General features: G+C 38.1%; 1 protein-coding gene across 2 annotated transcripts in view; it reads right to left on the bottom strand.

Annotated features, from left to right (window-relative positions):
* cntfr (ciliary neurotrophic factor receptor) overlaps positions 1-21,666 on the bottom strand; it is a 482,053-nt gene that overhangs the window by 154,988 nt on the left and 305,399 nt on the right. For both annotated transcript variants that reach the window (XM_055225685.1, XM_033976220.2), the window contains exon 4: positions 7,313-7,546. In XM_055225685.1, the coding sequence (XP_055081660.1) occupies positions 7,313-7,546 (234 nt within the window). The remainder of the gene's footprint in view (positions 1-7,312; positions 7,547-21,666) is intronic.

Raw genomic sequence — 21,666 nt, 5'->3', positions numbered from 1 at the left:
TCGCAGCACTTCTAATCCGTTCACCTCCAAATCTAACCAACCGCTGACAAGAAACTCTCCTTTTTAGCGTCGTCTCAAACAGATGGGCGTGCTTGGATGCTGATGGCCTCTTATGTCACATCTAACAAGTCCCCGTGTCAGTGATGAACACCGCATGAGCACTATTATTGTCAGAATGAAAATCACACCATGTGTCTGAGCCTGCCTGAGCTATCAGCGACGCATCTGCACACCGCCCGCTTCTGAGAGGTGAGACTCGTCATAATACCAACAAAAGGCTTAAGCAGATGTTGGGCAAACAAGAGGGAAAGATATGGAAATGAGAGGAGATAGGTGAACAAAGTGTACGGGATAGATGCAGTGATTTCCAACGAATTTCAGTTCTAACAATGTCAATATTGTGTTATATTGTGTTTGAATAACTAAGTTCAGGTATGTTTAAGAAAGAAATGGTTTATACGCTATCTTCATAAACCAAGTCCTATTTAAGGTTCCAGCTCATGATACTCTTGTTCCTAACAGAAAAACAAAACAAAGCATGTTTTCTTTAATTATTCAAAGCTACGAAAAAAAGAGAGTCTAAGCGCTCTCATTGGGTCTTCCTGTATAAATAAAGATACATAAAAATAAATAACTAAAAAGTCTTTTGTGAAACGTCCCAGATTATGAGCCTCTAGAAACAACTAAAATGCTTATACATATTAGAGATCGAGCGACATGTTGTTTTTTTGTTTTGTTTTTTTTCATGGCTGATGCTGATTGTTCAGAATCTAGAGAAACCAATAGGCGATATGCTTTGTCGATATTTTTGAGGCGATATGTAGGGCTGATTTTGATTATCTTCTCCAAAGTATTATGTAAAATTATTATAAACTCACCCAAGAGAACAGTTTAGTCACATTTTGTGCAGTACCGTCTTTGGATTAAAGCTTTATACATATTTTTTAGGCAGTGAGCACAAACTAAATATCGGCCTCTGGTGAAGATTTAAGACCGATAGCCGATGCGCTAAAGAGAGCAAATATCGACCTGTCTATCTCTAATACATACGCAGAGATACCACACGTGTAATATGTAACTTTTCTGGTGGATGGTCAGCTACTGAAAATACCAAAGTATGGCATTAAATATCTTGAACTGGCGATTTTACTGCTAAAAAACAAAAAACGTGGTATCACCTCTTCTGCATATACCTGGAGATAGATACGTTTTATGCCATACTCTGCAATACTCTATGGAGACAAGCAGGTGGCGAACTCACTAGAGAACTTAACAATTTTTTTTCATTATACTGTTGCGTTGGAAATACCAAAAATGTTTATGTTCAGGAATAAGTAGAACCTACAGCCATGGCCACAAACCAATTTAGCAGTCATTTCTTCATACACATGTTTTATCAAGGTATTTTTCCACAAATAAACGCCAGTAATTAAATATACACTTGAATGTTTGTTTATGTATATTTGTTAACTCTACATGTCCACCAAATCAGGAACCCTGGCCACACACCCCACCCTTACCACTTGCATCTCCGAAATAAAATCCTGGATCCAATCAAATTTTCCTCCAACTCAACTGCGACAAAACAGAAATAATCATCATCGGCCCCAAATCACTCACCAAAACCCACTGTAACCCTTGTAAAAGTTTTTTGATATAAACGTGGACAAGAAGCATTATTATTATGATTATTATGTGTAAGTGAAATGTTCCGCAGTGGGACTTTAACCAGAAAAAAAATCACTTTTCAATAGCGTTCCAAAGTACAAGCACACGGCGAGAGGCCAAACAAAAATTACAATTTTATCACACAATCCAAGGACGCATCATAGAAAAATCTGTTTATATTCATCTCTCCGTAGCCTCAAAATCTGTGATGTTAAACGTGAAATGACATTGAGGGTTCTGAGCCCAGTAAAAGTGGAATCAAAGTTGATGTCGCCCTAGTGTGTGCCTTGAACGCATCATAAAACCTCCAACTGTTACCGTGGCAATTACAGTGACTGCCAGCCAGGCCCACGAAGGTATCATTTTCCAAAAGTTATAATTGACCCCAAATGAACAATTCCACAATGCGGCGCGCAGTGGTCGTGCCTATTACGCACAAACCATAGAGATCAGCGCTGATGAGAAGCGACTTACAAACCAGAACTGAACAGTGGAGGCTAATGGAGTAAGCTGGCGAAAAACTAAAAGAGTTCGATATAATTACAACATCAAAATGTATTAACGCATTCAATTTTTAAAAGTGGACTGTGTAACTTTTCTGGTCTTCATGGATAAATCACTGTTTGGCTGAAATGTTACACTCTAGGGCATTAAACTTATCTATGTTGCATTCATTCCATTGGTGCTTTTTTTTTTTGCTAATCATCCATTCTCATTGTGAAGTGGTTGGTCCCTCAACAGATCTGACCTGTATGATTAATGCCATACTATGGATCCTTGTAGGCAAAGCATCTCCATGGAGACAAGCAGGTAGCGTACATGTTAGTGTAAAGGGCACCGTGAAATGTACAGCTCTGGATTTAACCATGTAGCTATGAATACAGACTACATCATATTATTATTTTTTTTTAATTAATTAATTAATTTTTTTTTTACTAACCATCAGACTTTTTTTTAAAACTGTAAATCAATATTTCTACTTAAAATTCTGTTATATTTGTTACATGTACTACTACTGCTACTACTACTACTACTACTACTAGGAAAACTACGACTGGCTTACTACTATCATTCACTTATACTTAAATATTTTCCTTTATTTTTCCTTAAAATAATTGTTCCATTTAATGGTTCGTTTTCACCACTAAATTGGTCTGTTATTAGAAAAGACATTATAAGTTGAATAACTAATCCTAATTAGCGTTTGCATTGATCCAGCATAAAAAACAACATTAATTGCTGGTGGTACTGTTGCTACGGTGACATTTTTATACACCTCATTTCCACCTTCAATGCACGAAAATCGGTTTACATTAAGAAACTATTCACCTATTCACACACCCATTGATACACAGTGTACACAGACACTAGGGACAAGGTGGGTTAAGAGTCTTGCCCAAGGACACAACCACAACAATCATCTACGGGAGCTGGGATCACACCGCCGCCAACCTGTCTGATCTGATCGCCAATGATGTTTTTGTCGAGAGCGGGAACCTTTGCATCATCGGACAAACAATTGAGCTACTGTCGCCGCTGCGCTACCATAATAATGATCATAACATGTTTATTTTACATCAAGATTATTCATAGAGTGTACAGTTTCATATTATGAGGAGCCCATATCTCTCATACATGATCTGTGAGCTGTTTATGAATTGCATCACTCACCTCTGTGACACAATCTCACCCAGCATAAAAGTCCCATTAATTCTTCATCACTTTAGCATTCAGCCATTTATCATCACTGCAATGATTAACCAAACTGCCACATACGCGTACTGTACCATTTATCAAGAATGCATGGAAATTACATGTACACCACAGCAAAGCAATATGTATAGACTTAAAATGAGAATTCAAATAATTAATATTGATTTATTTAACCGTTTATTTCCGTATGGGGCCTGGTCGGATGTTTAAAAATGAATATGAAATAAATGGTCAAATTTTTATATATACTGCTTTCCCACCTTCAAGGCAATCAGAGCGCTTTACATCAAGGAACTATTCACCCATTCACACACACATCCATACACCGTGACACTGAGATACAAGAAGATTATGTTTCAGGGGTCCGCCAACAAAGTTTGTACCTAAAGCTCAGAATTTACTGCAGTGCTACGGCCTTGGTTAGCTTCAGCGTGACGGCAAAAAAACCCACTCTGCCTCTGAAAGTTGTGAAAAACGCTTTAAAACTCATTGCGGTAAATCATTAGGATGGTCGGAATACGTAACATAAGTGAAGAATAACTTTGGAAAACTGCAAACGGTTTAAAATGAACTAGTTATGAAGTGTTTAAGAGGTTTATTTCTTCTCTCCGTGTCTTTTCCTGACGCACTTTTGAGCTGCGCGTCAGTGGGTGGTCGTTCTGGATCAATGCACAGTGCTGGTGACTTATTGATTAAACCGAGCCAAAGCTACACAAGTGTCAGTCTGTGATTTTCTGAGGTCTTCACTTCTTGTACCAAAAAGAGAAAAAGATTGGACTATAGGGCCAAGGCATAGTAATACTACAACTATTCTGCCGTAAATAGCAATCTGCAGTGGATCTTTGGAATAATCAGTAGCTTTTCCCGTGTGGCAGTGAAGTGACAAGGGCCCCCGAGCCAAATTTAGCTTGGCGTCACCTGAAAGTTAGATCTGGCTTTGCTTTTAATCATCTCCCAATCACTTTGTATAAATACCTCCCCACTTCATTATTGGTTAAAGCTCATGAGGATCACTAATCTGTTGAAAAATATACTGTGCTAAAGTTTATCACCCTTAAATAAAGGTTTATTTTGGATATCTTAAAATGTGGGCGCTAACTGGAGGGATTGTTCTGTCTGAAGCTCTGTTACTCAAGTTTTAACGCAATCTGACCATCTTCGTCTTAGTTGTAACTACAAAAGGTGAGCTGATTTTATGCTGTTAAACAAGTTCCTCTCAAATAACATTACAGTCACAAGCTAGCTAGCGTTAGCCAACAGTTTTTCACGTATTCACTCTCACCTTTTTTAAAAAAATCAAGCACCTAAACAGGACCATGAACACTCGTACTGATCGCAGGCTCCTGGAAATGTGTTGTTTAAATTCATTTTGTATTTTCGGACAATGTTAAAACTCAGAACTCTATCTTTGCTAATGTGTGCATTGTGTCACTATGGTAACTGCTGAACATTCTTCCATAGATATACACGAAGTGATGTGTAGCCTGACCCCAAAATTGGGAATCACTGCCCGGCAATAACTTGACATTTTAGCTACATTCCATCTATCCATCTATCTCTCTCTATCTATCTCTCTATCTATCTCTCTCTATCTATCTCTCTATCTATCTCTCTATCTCTCTATCTATCTCTCTATCTATCTCTCTCTCTCTCTCTCTCTCTCTCTCTCTCTCCATCCATCCATTAATCAATCAATCATGGGCTACAGTATCTATCTATCTATCTATCTCTTTCTCTCTCTCTCTCTCTCTCCATCCATCCTGGGCTACAGTATCTCTCTCTCTCTCTCCATCCATCCATTAATCAATCAATCAATCATGGGCTACATTACCAATCTCTCTCTCTCTCTCTTTCGCTCTCTCTCTCTATCCATCCATCCACTAATCAATCAATCATGGGCTACAGTACCTATCTATCTATCTATCTATCTATCTATCTATCTATCTATCTATCTATCTATCTATCTATCTATCTATCTATCTATCTATGCATCTATCTCTTTCTCTCTGTCTCTCTCTGTCTCTCTCTGTCTCTCTCTCTCTCTCTCTCTCTCTCTCCATCCATCCATTAATCAATCAATCATGGGCTACAGTATCTATCTATCTCTTTCTCTCTCTCTCTCTCTCTCCATCCATCCTGGGCTACAGTATCTCTCTCTCTCTCTATTTATCTATCCATCCATCCATTAATCAATGACTACAGTATCTCTCTCTCTCTCTCTCTCCATCCATCCATTAATCAATCAATCAATCATGGGCTACATTACCAATCTCTCTCTCTCTTTCGCTCTCTCTCTCTATCCATCCATCCACTAATCAATCAATCATGGGCTACAGTACCTATCTATCTATCTATCTATCTATCTATCTATCTATCTATCTATCTATCTACCTATCTATGCATCTATCTCTTTCTCTCTGTCTCTCTCTCCATCCATCCAGGGCTACAGTATCTCTCTCTCTCTCTCTCTCTCTCTCTCCATCCATCCATTAATCAATCAATCAATCATGGGCTACATTACCTATCTCTCTCTCTATCCATCCATCCATTAATTAATCAATCATGGGCTACAGTACTTATCTCTCTCTCTCCATCCATCCAGGGCTACAGTATATATCTCTCTCTCTCTCCTCTCTCTCTATCTATTTATCTATCTATCCATCCATCCATTAATCAATCAAGGGCTACAGTATCTATCTATCTATCTATCTATTTATCTATCTAAAGAGCTCTGAGTGCCTTGAAAGTGGAAAATCACTATATAAAACTGTGACCATATCACCGTAGCAACAGAACCTCCCGCCTCTTCAGCCACTCCTCCTTCAGTCTCCTCCTCTTTATGTCAACATACCGCCCCCTTGGATATATATTCTAACAAAACAAAATCTAAACATCTAACATATGAAACCATCCGATGCGCATTTTTATGACGAAGCAAGAGCTAAGTAAGTGGGTGTGTTTCTAATCAATCTGAAAAACAACTGAAACAAGCCACTAGATGATAATGATGATTTGATGATTTGTGTAATTTAGGAGCGCATTGTTTCAAGTGCTGTTAACGGCATAGCGTAATGTCACCACTTGACACTGTGCGCAAATCTGTGTGGGTTCATTGTTCTGAAAATAGGATAGTGGCAATTTGTTTAACAGCGCTGCTCGTTTGGGCCACTTTAGCAAACAATAGTTTACAAAGGGAAGGCATTTGGGGAGGGTGTGATGCAGAACTCTCCAACAAGTCTAATTAAATAGTAAGGCAACCATTCCGGTCATTTTAACCATAACCCTTTGAATATTTGCTCATATTTTTACATTTAACAATCAGTTATTGCAAAAGTGTGGTATAGTCATCTGTATGTATGTATACACTGTATTTTCTGGAGTATAAGTCGCACTGGAGTATAAGTCGCACCAGCCAAAAAATGCATAATAATAAAGAAAAAACACATATTTCACATATAAATCGCATCTGAGTATAAGTTGCATGCCCGGCCAAACTATGACAAAAGTGTGATTTATAGCCTGGAATATACGATATGCTTCCAAATGATTTCAACGTGTAATATCCATCGTGTAACCATGGAGACAGCTGACTACTACAACAACTACCAACTTTTCCCTTTATGGGTGATAGAAACCTTTATAGTGTTATAGTTGACCTATAGAGCAACCAGTAATAAATCAAGAATATTATCACGGAAATGTTCTAGCAGAATAATGCATAAATCACAATGACATAATGACATAATTCCAATTGCCAACATTGCACCAAGACAATAGAGACGGTCCTTTCCAAACAACCTTTGCTAACAATTCTACCTTATATTGCAAAGCCTGTAATTATATTGATGAAGCGCACTACATCCTTCCATCCACTGCATCCGAAACCCTTAAAAGAGATACAGCTAACAAAGATGCACGGCTTGGTACTCACGTCCGATTCGCAAGTTGATGGAGTCACGTCTCTCTCCGTGGGGGTTCTGGAAGCAGCTGTACAGGCCGTTGTGGCTGCTGTTGACCTGGGTGAGCAGGAGCCGGGGCCCCTCCACTCTGTGCGGGGCCCTCACGTCGGTCCCATTCACTTTCCATGTGACGGACGTGCTGTTGTCCAGAGAGCCGCACAGCATGGTCACGTCACTGCCCATCTTCTCGTACTGGTTTCTGCCCACTGCAAAACAAACGCATGGAGAGGTGGAGGTTAGTGTTGTCACGAGGATACATTTTCAAACTAAATTTAGATACCAAAGAATAGACTCGAGACTCAATACTGATTACAATACTATGATGCTGATAAAAACACTTTTTTTTAGGAAAGAGAATGTGATTTTCTACATTAAATCGTAGTATTTTTTTTACATTTTTTATATGTGACTTTTTCAGAATTGATACCTGCTCAAATGAGTATCTACTTTCTGTACTAGTTTTAGTATTGATTAGAATCTGATTTTTGATACTTTTGACAACCCTAGTGGAGATTAGTGATGCAAAAAATATTGATTTTTTTTTTTTTTTTTTTATTGCAGTTTTTTAATACATTTTTTAATATATATTGTTTATATTTTAGTTTATATGTGCATAAACTGGTGTGGAGTAAAGATGTAACCTGTATATGCCAAGGACAAATTAAAACAGACAAAAAAGTACTAAAAATGACTAATTGGTATTGGCTGCCTATATTACTTGGTGTGAGATTGAAAAACAAAACAAAACACTGGTATTGCCTACCACTAGTTAATATATTAGATGCAGAAAGCAATAATTCTCAAATGGAAGTATTTGGCAAAATTGAAAGAAAAAAAAACAGGCTCTGTGCACTGTGTCTCAAAGATAACATTCATTTTTTTTCTAAAATCAGAAAACATAAAATAAACAACCTATTAAAATTCTAATTAATTAAAATAAAAAAAAAACCCAATTATTTTTATGAGAAGAATACTTCAGTTTGTGGTGTTGTTTTAATATTTATTGTGCCTCATTAGCACTGAGACCCAATCATCTCTTTCTGAACACAGTAGTGTCCTCCAAGTATTAATTTTATTTGTGTAGTTTTTAACATGTTGTCAGTGACATCCATGCACAGCTCCCTGTCCACTGCCTTATCTTTAGATTTGTTTTAGCATGTCTCAGCAAAAAAACCTTATAAAGATGCAATTTAACAGGAAGTAGTGACGCTAACAGTGAGGTTGCCGGGTGCTATTGTGCACAGAGCCCATTAATTAATGTACACACTGGTTCATAGGCACATTTCCACGTACTTTTTTTCACTATTCAACTGATATAATATTTTGTTTTTAATTGTCAGTATCTACGGTAACAGTTATCATTTTTTCATTACTCTGAAACTCATTTTTTTTGTCTTTGTGCTGTCATTAAAACTGAAGTAAGTCGATGACACTATCAGGCCAAGTTACTGCTCAGATCTGTGGAGAGGTGACTCCCCTTACAGTAAGAACGCACCTTTTTCTACAAAACATACCCGTTAAGACAACCATAGCCCCACCCCACCAGAAAAATTGCATAGTACGTCTTTAACTAAACGCTTCTTTTAATAACCTGCTAAGAACATGATTCCACTTAAACCCATTCTACCACACACACGTATACGACTTGAGTCATGACACCGGGGTTACGATCCCTCCTGTTCTCCAGCCTCCCTCGGGACCACTCTAAACAGCGTGAGCAAAAACCCCTGATTAGCACCTTAAACACCGGGGATCAAGCTAGCCCAAGCTAACATATCGATCTGTATCTTCGCAAAAAGCCCTTCCATTCTGCAGGAAGAAAAGAGCCAAGAGATCAAACACTGTCAAGATCTTTGTGCCTTCATTTTTTTTCCCAGGATGCATCACTCCCCCCCTCTCCCTGTTAACACGGTTGATACAGATGTCAATGCTGTTTCATGTATATTTCATATGGCATAACAGGGGCATCTATATTTAATATGACACATTCCCTGTTCCCCATTACAGTCAAGCTGACACTGTTTGTTCTGCCGATTGCTTTTTAAGTCCTCGTCTCTCCCCTTAGCACACTGGAGCAATTTTGTTTTTTGTTTTTTTTTTTGGTGGTGGTATAGATGAAACCTATGCATGTACAACCATTATAATATGAAGGGAATTATGGCCAGTGTTAAGTGTGACAGTAAAAAAAAGATGAAAAAAATATATATATATATTTTATTTATACATTTTTGGTGAAAATGCATTTTTTTTTTTGCTTCCTTTTTCAAGAGTTTGGATTTGGACTTTTTTTTAACAGTAAAATAAGGTTATAATAAGGTTAAATTATGTTTTTTATTGTATATACGTTTCACCACTCCAATCCAAGTATCTTTTTTAGTTTGCTTTGGAAGTAATCTGGATTACAGAGACTTTACACAGCTATATTTTTTTAGTTTTGTCAACTTTTTTTGTTTTATTCAACAAAGTGTCAACAGTTTATTATTATTATTATTATTATTAATTTATTTTATTTTTTATATATTTTTTTTAACCTAAAAACAACTTTCATAGACTTTTTCCAGACTTATTTCTTGATTAAAAAAAAAAAAAAAAAAGAAACCACAAATGCTTACACTGACTATGATCAATCACAAGACAAGAAGAATACCTTTTTATGTTTATTTTATGTATTTATTTATTTATTTTCATGCAAAGTCATCTCCATATGGCCCACATCATACATCCTCATATGGATTTTTGCGGTACTCTTGTTTGATCTGCTTCTCTGTCAAGTTGCGGACCATAGCATGACCTTATTTACATAAAATGTGACTAGGAGAGAGTACTTTGAAGTCTGAGTCCACTATAGCCAATGGCCTGTGCCCTTGTGCTTTCAACAAAGTCTGTAATTTGGTGTGTGTAAATGTATGGCAGAGAAATCTCATTTATTCTGAATATCTGGGTCAATGTCAATGGATGATATGAAGTCATTCAGTTCATATAGTACTTGGCTCAGTGCCTGTGGTTGGACCTAGCATAAAACCTTAGTGTTTTTTGCATTTCTTGTGATGCATAACAAGTCTTGCTGAATACAGTTTTGAATTCTAAATGTCTGATATGGTGTATAGATTTGGCTTATAAACTACTTGGACCTTATCCTTAGTGTTTAATGAATTATTGACAGTTTTCAGTGAATATTCCTTGTCCTGCTGGGGGGTTAGTTACCATGGAGATACATGAAAAAACAGCTATACATTTTAGGTTGTCTGAAAAATTCAAGCAAAAAATATCTAAATAGATTTAAGCCACACAATTTCAGTTCATGGTCCTCTAGATTTTCAACAAAAAGGGTGTGACTAAATGAAACAAACATACAAACAAACAAGAATTGGCTAATGCTAGCTTTTGACTGCAGTGTTGTTTGAGAGGGACTCATCAACTCATCTGTTATATTTCCAACTGCTGTAAATGTAGGACTACATACCTGAATATAAGGTGCACCAGCTAAATTTTGACTATAAGCCGCAGGTTTTCATGTTGTAACGTGAGATATTTACACAGAAAGATGATACACGGAAGTTTTTTGTTTTAATTTAAGAGATGCTTTTTTAAAACACACTGCGTGAAAATCGGCAGTGTGGCACCATCAACGGGATGAACATACCTGCATGTTTAGAAAATAAAACAGCACTAACACGAGCCATCTGCTTTTATTTCCTCTGAAAGCTTTTGTCATCTTTTTACATTGACTAGGTTCTTCCCACTGCCACCTCCATTGTTGCACCATTGATTCCTTAATGCCAAACCTACTCCAGAGGCCGTTAGCTAGTGAAAATCTATAAATTATGCGCACCGCTGTATAAGCCGCAGGGTTCAAAGCGTGGGGAAAAAGTTGCGGTTTTTAGTCCGAAATTTACGGTAAATAAGTTCTTTACAGTCATCTTAAAACTAAACTCAGATTAAAGTCCAATTTGTGTAACACTGCTTCAGACAAAACTGTGCCTCGAGTTATCTTAAAAACACAGAGGAGCACTTGCAGATTCCTTATGACATCATACAGTAGGACCAATCATTTTAATCAATGACCCCACAAACATGTCAGAGTTTTGGAGGCTGGGGGACTTGTACTGCTCAAGAACACAACGGCATGAACAGACTAATGCAGGATTCAAACTACCAACAACTTCCAGATGCTTGAAATGGCTTGTATTGCTGGTTTTGGATGACGTAACATTCTATAGGCCAATAATATTTTACACAAATGGGGGCAGATAAAATGTCAGTGACAGAAATCATCAGGTTCAACATTTGCGAATTTACTTTTCAGATATTTCAACAGAAAGTTCAAAGTAACCAATGGGAAAAAAATGACTCTTGCCCCCATCTGGAAGTATAACATCATGACATTCTAGAAATAGAAAACCACCAATTATCTAAAACTGAAAAATGCTTTACACATACTTTTATATTAGCGCAATCCATTATCATTCGATGGTTTAACTAAGACGAACAACAATCTAAACTCAAACCACTTCTGTTCACCTCAGTGCCTTCTACTAGCATCACCTGTTATCAAAACAAATGTCCACACTCTGACTCTTCTCCCTTCGATGCCACCCTATACGAATATGTAATGTTTTTTCTGCATGACCTGCCATTGCCTAGGGAATATATTTAGCGAAACGACCTTAGCTCAACATTTGTCTAACTTTACTTTTTTTCGTCACACCGCCATGATCGTCTGACCTCCAAAGAAACATCCCTCCATTTTGGTTGCGCCCCATTCATCTTATGTGCGCACGTTACATCACTCTTTCTCTCGCAATCGCTCCATTCAATATCCATCTGTCTCCGAGCCATGTCAAAGTTTCATTCTGGGCCTTAAGCGACTTATCAAAGTTCAGATTTGGACAATTGTCTAGCAGTCAGTCTTCTTTATCTGCTTTGGGCTTTCTGTCTTATTTTTACGGTCTTAAACACGTGAAATGGCTTGCAGTCGTCCAAAGTTATCCCTAGCATAATTACTCACCGTGATGAGTTTATAAGCTGATTCCGCAACTTTTAGAGACCAGAGCGAAGATTACTGTCATGGTAAAGCTAACAGCAACAACAGCTGGCATTCTAACGCATACTTCCTGGTTCTCTGACAACAAAACGATTTATAATTAGAGGCAGACAGTACACAGCTGATTTATTTTGAGCTTATTTCTAGTTTGTGCAGTCCCTCAGTCGTCCAAGAATGATCGTTAGTGGACCAAGTGGACAAAAAGTTGTAGGAGTGAAGACATTTCGCTGCTCATCCAAGCCCCTTCTTCAGTTCTGCTCAGATTACTGCTGGACACTGCCATATTTTGAGTATACAATATATCTGCACTGCATGTGGCGAGATACACTTTGCTCAAATAGTTTGGATTCGAAAATGTACTTTTTTTTCTTGTCAACCTTCTACTTTCCCCGTTTGAATCTGCTTTTTGGATAAATCTAACTTTGAACTTTTCATAGTTCTCATACAGTTAAGTCCATCTTGAATAAAAACCTTTTCTTCAATTCTAATGATGTTGAATTCTTCACTCGGTGGCATTTAAGGCGAAGTTCATTAATATAGCAGCGTGACAATGGATATGGCAATAGGGCAAAATGATTCATTTCCAGAGATAGCCATAATGAGCCAGCGGAATAGGTGGTATTTTTATTGATAATGATTTTTTTTTTTTGTCCATAGTTATTAAAGAAGACATATTGTGCTTGTGTCTGCTCTATAGTTATAATCTATGACACCCGTGGATCATTATGTTAGAATTTGCACATTTTAAATCACAATATTCACCTAAAACGACTTCTGCGTTTGGAAACTGTGGTTCCCAATGGGAGTTGACGTCGCCATAGACATCATTCGTCAACCAAGAACCGTGTAGCTGTCGGCCCCTCCAATAGATAGCTGCAGATCACACTAGAGAGCAACGGATTCGACAACGCTGCGGAATCCTGTGCGTATCATCGATTAAGAAAATAAAATCGCACAACGGAGTAAGTACAGAGCAGTGGGCGTATATACCGGTGGCTCAAACACGCACAAATCACTTCAAATACAACTTCGAGAGGGTAAATGAGAAGGGAAGTGACTACGACACGGTTAAAAGCTCTGAAAAGTCGATTTTGCATAACGGGTCCGCTTTAATTGATTTATTTTCCTCTCTGGAAGTCTCTGTTCAAACACATCAGAGCCTCATCCACACTCACGTGAAAACTTGTTCAAAACTGCCTTCAAATAACGGCATCTTCGTTTTGCACATCTGTTTCTTTCATTTGTGTTTTGTCTTGAACTGCGTAAAGCGTCTTAAAGTGTCATGAAAAACTGGAGATAGGTGTCCTGCCCAGAGACACAAGAACAAGCCAGAGAATCAACAATATATGACTTTTTCCCCCTTTTTTTATTCAGTTAAAGTTATAATTTAGAAGCGTGTTCTATTAGACGTTACTGACAAAATCACACTTTTTCCCTTCACAAAGTTTAACAAAAGCTTTCACCAAAAAAAAACAAACAAAACAATTATAATCATTTGTCTTTAACTATTCTCTCCACTATTCTCATATCTCATTTACTGCTCTTTGCATTCACTCTCCCTCTCTCTTCCAATGTCACGCTCAATCCACATGAATAATACACTTTATGAATGGATGGAAACATGGGCGGATGTACTACAGCTAGACCCCCACCCTCCCACCTCTTCATCAACATACAGTCTGGGCGGTCCCCCTAATAACCCTAATGACATTTCGCTCAAGAGCTATTGATCTCGGCTAATAGACAAAGCATCGGACGGAGTAGCGTGGGGAGCGCCGTTAACCCTGACCGAACCAGGGCGTCCTCATTACTGCCCTTCAAAAAGTGCAACTGTTGAGCGCACACTTTGGCTCATTAGCCCTGTATGATTCATGAGAGCTAGCTTTCAAATGAGCTAGTAAATCAACAACGCACAGCCACGGGGATATTAATGCGTAGAGGCATGTAGAACAACGGAAAGCCACTGCGTTGAGGGGGGGAAAAAAAATAGATGTTGCGTAATGATAGTCGAGCAAGCCAGACGATTACACTTTGTAATTGAAATGAGGGAAAATCCGTTTGATTGAAGGTGTGACTGAAGTTCTACCAAGCAAAATGATTCAAAGGATAAGTGTTGAGAAATTATTATAGAAAAAGAAAAAATCGAATCTGTCAACTGGACAAAAAGTTGGATTGAAGACGTTTCGCTGCTCGTCCAAGCCGCTTCTTCAGTTCTGGTCAGGTCGCTGGTGCACACTGCCTTATATCTATCATGAAGGATTGCATTGTTGTATTGTTAAAGAAGAAATAGTGTGCCTTTTCGGGACTACAAACTATTATGATGTATTATTATCTTGCATCGTGGAGCTGATTACTGCCTGCCCTTTACACTACGTCACCCACAACAAATCACAAAGCTGCCAGACTGTTGACGGCCCAACTATGCATAGCTGCAACTCACGGTATGATTATGCTAAATATGATTCACGCACAGTTCATACTTAGTGTAGCTCAGTAGACCTAGCCAGCAAACGGAAAAACAAATAGGCCTGTTAGCTTCAGTGTAGCTAGCGCCTCCCTTCAGATAGATATAAGGCAGTGTCCACCAACGATCTGACCAGAACTGAAGAAGCATCTTGGATGAGCAGCGAAACGTCTTAAAAACACCACAAAAATCTAATAAAATGTACAAAAAAATAATGAATCTAAGAATGATTTACAAACACAGCAAGACATGTGTTTGAGGGGTAGGGGCAAACAGGAAATTTCAGATTTTGAGATCTGAAATGCAGGATAGGATGTCTTATTGATGAATCACTTCCATACAAATACTAGGGGCTCAAACCATTTCCTTCAGATTAAGTTCTAAAATATTGTCCAGATGGTTAACTTTGAAGCGTTTTATAGCATAATCTAATATATTTGAAATGATCTAAGGTCACATTTATTTCTATTGACGTATTAAGTCGGCACTTGAATGTGGGGTCTAACTTTTTCTGTGCAAAGAAACCAGAGGCTCATTCACGTATTAACAGTATCATATTAAATTATATTATTTTTGGCAGCCCTCAGGGTGGTGTTCACGGCCCTATAATGTACTTGGATCTTATTGAATTACAGATGTTTGGCACTTATTAATATTTCAAAGCTCTACGATATCATAATGGAGATTCAGATACAGTGTGAAAAACAACATTTTCAAGTGTAGATTTTGTACAAATACTAAACCAGATGCTCCATCCAATTGCAGTGATCATGTTTATGGGAGTTTACAGTCTGTACAGAAGGGGAAGGTTAACCCCCAAATTACGCATAATTACTTCATTATTACTTGAAATCCACAGACAATTTAGTTTTTCCACAATACAATTTGAAACATGGAATCAAATATTTATCTAGGTCAAACATACAAATTGCAAAATCTCTCCTGTTATTCTCTGCAAAAACAATGTCGCATGTTTAGACCCGAGGGACGTAACGCTAGTCTACATCATTCCCTCACTCCCAGTTGGAGTCTGCAGTGCAACAAGGCCAACGTTCTTCTATGATGATTTCCCAGTGCAGAGAATTAGCATAAGCAACCGCATCATGCTACACTATGGGGTCACCGAAGCTAAGATCTGCTAGCATAGTGCAATGTGCGAGGGTTACCGAATGAATAATAAGCAGGTGTCCTATGGGGAAAAGGAGCATGTAGTTACAGTTTGTTAATATGAATGATGATATCTAAATGATGTGATGCAAACCTTGCATTTTTTACGCAAAAATATATACCAGGGATAACTTAAATAGGTCTATTGGGGACTTGTTTGGTTAAGTTTTGCTGTATTTAAAGTATGAGGTAAACAAGGATGCGTGCGTGATTTTCAGTTTATATGGAAAAGGAGAAGTGTGGGCGTGACTTGGGTATTAGGTAAGAAGGCTCGCAAAGTGCTAAACTGTAGTGATTATTCATTCTCTCCATACTCAGTGGCGAGAAGTTGTTATTGTTGCGACAGCTGACATGCGACATACTGATGGAAGCGAGGCGGCCAGTCTGCACCATTCGGCCCTTCCAGCTACAGTAGCAACAGTGGATCATTTGGTAGCGCGTTTGTCCACTGATCTGAAAGTTGGTTGTTCGAATTCCACTTTCAACATGGTGTTTTTATCGGTTGAGCCGTCAAAATCCACTGACCTACATGCTGATGGTGTGATTCCAGTGATGGTGTGATGAATGCTGCACCTGTCCCCCAGTTTCTGCGTGCACTAGTGTATGGATGCGCGTGTAAATGGGTGCGTGGTTGATGTAAAGTGCCTTGAAGGTGGAAAACCGCTGTATAAAAATGTGACCATTTACCAAAACTGTGACCATTCTGACTACCACCATTCACTCACACATTAGGCAAGATCCTCCATACTGGGGGACCACCGCTCTAACCACTGAGCCACTGCTGCGCTAACATGGGCATATAGACTTGGATTCAGTACGGAAAATAGGTAGGAGTATGTTTGCGAGGATGTTTGACAGCCTTGGTAACTGCAATGAGAACACTTTTGTAAGCAGCTATCGTTTAAAGTCATGTTAACAGTTTCGCACAACCAAAACACAGTTGAACAAAGTGATGAAGGACCTGAAACGACAACTAAATTCAAACAATTATTGGTGATTTCTGTAACGATGTGATCCTGATACAATATTAAGGGAACGCAACTAATTGTAATGTGTGTTTTATTATTTAAACTTGATTCTATCGTCTTGTTTTTCAGCCAAATGTATAATATACTCTAAAGGTGTTTTCTAATTTTTGCAGCAGCGGCGACAGTAGCCTAGTTGGTAGTATTTGTCCACTGATCCAAAGGTTGGCAGTTCAAATCCTGCTCTTGACATAAACATCACTGGTTGAACAGTCAGATCCAGTGACCCGCAGGTTGGTGGTGTGATTCCAACTCCCACAGATAAATGCTGTTGTTTTATCCATAGGCAAAACATTTAACCCACTTCACCCCAACCATAATGTGATAAAAAGAGACCATTCTGTAAATCTGGTGACATACGGTTGGGGGAAGTTCCCTGTGAATTTTGCCTTGAGGCTCCAATATGTTCATAGTTCCACTGGCAGATTTTAAACTACTGTATGGACAAAAGAACAAACATGCTATGTTTTTGTAAAAATGGTCAAATGAGGTTACATTCGCTCAGCTCTGGAGTCAAAGACAATATTCATAAGAGGCCAACCACACTGTTTGATCAGCTGATTAAATATTGGCAGAATTACCGACTCTGGAACACTGTTCAAATTGTCATCATAATATGGTTTTGTAATAGGCCAGGATATTTTACTGGCTTGTTTGCACTATGTAACTTCTCGGTTGAAAAATTGCCACCTGCTTGTCTCCATGCAGATGTTATTACTTTGCTTGGAATATTCCACAGCATGACATTACGTTTAGCTACCCTGCCTTATTCAATTATAGGTGTTTTTTTTTTGCTCAAAAATACAGCAAAACATGCATTCTTACTGTGACTGGGGTCGCCTCTCCACAGATCTGACTGTTAACTTGGTCTGGTTGCGCCACTTACTTGCCTCTAAGATTTAGATTACTGGATTTTCTGGACTATAAATCACACTTTTTTTTTTTTTTGCATAGTTTGGCTGGGGGTGTGACTTATACTGCGGTGCAACTTATACTCCGGAAAGTACTGTAGTTAAATGCCATACTGTGAAGCATTCTAGTCAAAGCAATAACACCACTGTGGAGACAAGCAGGTCGCCAAACAACTCCACCCAAAAAATTACATATGCTACCATTAATACAGATTTTTATACAGATTATAATAATGAATTGAACCTTATACAAGCAAACAGTAAATAATTGAAGCATGGATTGTGATTTGACCTGAATATGGAATACTGAACGTCCAATAAGATGCATAATTCAGTCTGTTGACCATGTTTAGACATAGCCTCGGTCTCACAATGTATAATGTAGAAAATGCAAAACATGGTCTTGTGTCTATGCATACTAAACACCAGCAGACGGTATATATGGCTAAAAAGCAAAGGGTATCTAGGGATAATCTATAGTGTAATTGTAACGGTGTGATTCCAGCTCACGCCGATGAATGTTGTGTCCTTGGGCAAGACACTTAACCCACTTGGTCCCCAGTGTCTGCGTACACTAGTGTTTGAAAGTGTGTGTGAATGGATGAGTGGTTGATGTAAAGTGCTTCGAGTGCTTTCAAGGTGGAAAAGCGGTATATATTGAAAGGAGTCCTGAAAAGATCGATGTGAAACGGCCGAAGGTGCATGCCCTCCAAAGAGTAATTCCTAGACTATATTAAGACTTTTTCTTCATAGTTATAGTTATGATTACAGGTTTGAGTAGATTTGTCTTTGCAATTAAAATGATCTACCAATGGAACAAAAGCTTTTATTCTTTGGAACTGCCAGAATCTGCGCAGTGTTTTGTATGTCTGATTTCACCAACCTATTTGTCATGTATCAAATGTGTGTTTCAAAGAACACACTTTATACATTCTTGTGGCTTTAGTTCCCTTTTAAACATGCTTTTGGTCACCTCAGGATTTTATAATTTAAACCAGCCATTCAGACACCAGTATACTCAGACACTGGGCTTGAGGTGTCTTGCCCAAGGACACAATGGCAGCATTCATCTGTGGGAGCGGGATTCGAACCGCCAACCTTTGGATCAGTCGGACAAACAACTGAGCTACTGTCGCCCCATATAAACTACACCTCTGTTTCAAATGAGGTTTTTTATGCAGTGAAGCTCCTTCTGCTGTCAGTAACCAGAATGAACAATGATAAAATAAACAAACAAAGCTCTTGGGAAAGATGACTGCGATGCTAATAGAGCCATGTGTTTGTTGTGAACACAATTTGACCACAGAACGAGTCCAGTGGTGGTTTATGGGTTTAAAAAACAAAGTGAGAGAAGTTTGCATTTTTACCTGTGACGCAACAATACAGACAAAATGTGAACTGCATTTTTGAGTGCTCAGAGAAGATGACTTTGGATTAATTGATTGACGAAACAAGTGTGAATGAAGCAAACATACAACTCCAGGTATGTTTTTATTTTATTTTTATTTTTTTTTTGTGAATGGACAACAATGCACTGATATAATGCTTAAAAAAATCCTTTAAACTGATTTTATATCCAAACTGTATTTCAATAGTCACATAGTAGTTTCTCCGAATACTTGAATACTTACTCGGGCTGCTACTTTTACTTAATATTACTCTTAAATTAACGTTACAAATGTGTGTTCTCTACCCACACCTGCCAAGGAACAACACTGCAACACAAACAGCAAAAACAGCCTCTATAAAATCTCTTTGTTTCTTTCAAGGTTCTCTCATCTCTCTATATGCCAGAAAACAGTCTATAAGAGACTTGAGGCTGAGAAGAGCCTATACCAACACAGTATAGACAGTACACAGAGCTGGGGGTAGGGGGTAGGGGGAGTGGGTATGTTCAATATACGCTTGTACAGTTGTGAGAATACTTCAATGTTGGTAAATAGGAAGAGATAGAAACGTGATGGAAGAGGAGAGCTGGTGTTTTGATACAGTATGATCTGAAATGGAAAACCACACGGACTAGTGATGGACAACACCAGTGATTTTTGTTTCTGATACCAAGTAATAATATCTTTAATGTCTGTAATAATGTATTTTTTCCTGATTTTTTTTGTATTGTATTATGACACCTTGAAACTACCTCTACTATCAAGAATTTTACCCAGGAGTTTTCCGATAGCTCGGTCAGTGTCGATATATCGGTGTTTAGTATCAATACGGCCATCACATCTGGGGCAATGTACTAGTGTCCTAAAAGATAATGAAGTACAAGTAGTAAAGTACTGTAATTAAGTATACATTTTAGGTATCTTTACTTTACTTATGTACATTTTAAAGTGGATATACTACATTTGAGAGCAGGTATCTGTACTTTCTACTTTTTTTTGGACAGGATTGAAAATGTTCACGGTAACATCATGACTAAAGTTTTCGAGTTCAAGCTTTGGGTTGGAGTAAACAAAAGTAAATGCGAAAAAATGCAGACGAAAAATTAAGAAATTGATGGATTGCGTTGCCGCTGACCGCCCGGTGATGGCTGGACCTTAAACGCCCCTCCTGTGGTTCTCCTTGAGGTTTCTCTTTTTCCCCAAAGTTTTTAGTTTTTCTTTGCTGATAAGGAGGGTCTAAGGACAGGGGCTGTTCTGGGACAGTTCTCCATTTGCTTGTTTTCTGTTGATTCATCTGCTGGTCTCTTATTGACCAATGTCTGTTTCATTGTTGATATTGTAACTTTCTGTTGGTTAAATCAATTATCATGTTCAGCCCTAAGAGGCGACTACTGTTGTGATTTTGGGCTTTACAAAAATGTATTGAATTGAACGGATTTGTGTTGCAACTGCTGACCAAAATATAAGTATAATGTTTTCATCAATATCAATTGTGTGAAGTACATTTTTCAATAGGTACTTAAAAGCTTTTACTTACTTTTACTTTTACTCAAGTAACATTTGACCTCTGTATCTGTACTTTTACTTTAGTAACAAAACTGAGTACTTCATCCACTGCTGTACAATATACATCACTATATTTTTTTACTTGCTAACTTGTTTCAGTTGGTTTAGGCTAAAGTTTGCGTTCCACCCCTCGCGTCTTCTATGTAATTACTAATGTTTAATTACAAAGTCAAAACAGGTTATATTCTTTCTATTAAAAGATGAAGTAATTGACTAATACACTGCATTCATTTCAAAGTACAAGGTAATTTCCCAGTGCTTTTCTGACCTATATTCAGGTTGTCGTAAACAGTGCCCCTTTTTACCAATAAAACATTTACTTGTCATTTACTACGTACAGTAAATAGTTCTGCAGACCAATTAGCCACTGCAAGAACACCTGCAGCGGAGTGATACTTTACAAATGACGAGGCTCCATAATGTGGAAAAGATGTGATAACTTACATCATAACTGTACATCATCTTTCCCAATTCCAATGACCTGCTTTGAAAAAAACAAAAAAAACCAAATATATCTCCATGTTTTGAGGATATTACATCAAACTAGTAGTTACTTTGAACCCTCAAGTGGTACTAGTAAATATTTAAAAGCTGGAAAGTGCAGTTGTAAGTACACGTAAATACCAGTTTGGAGGGTAATTGCTTGCACGGGGGAACATTTTTAGCCTACTTTCTAATCTTTTTTCACTGCTAAACTGGCATATTCACTAGCGTCAGCATGTGGGACCGCTGGTTAGCATGTCTCCTCCGCTAAGGTACTC

This window comes from Periophthalmus magnuspinnatus, chromosome 12, assembly GCF_009829125.3.
Source record: "Periophthalmus magnuspinnatus isolate fPerMag1 chromosome 12, fPerMag1.2.pri, whole genome shotgun sequence".
Classification (NCBI taxonomy): Eukaryota; Metazoa; Chordata; class Actinopteri; order Gobiiformes; family Gobiidae; genus Periophthalmus; species Periophthalmus magnuspinnatus.
This window is presented reverse-complemented; position numbering and strand designations above follow the sequence as displayed.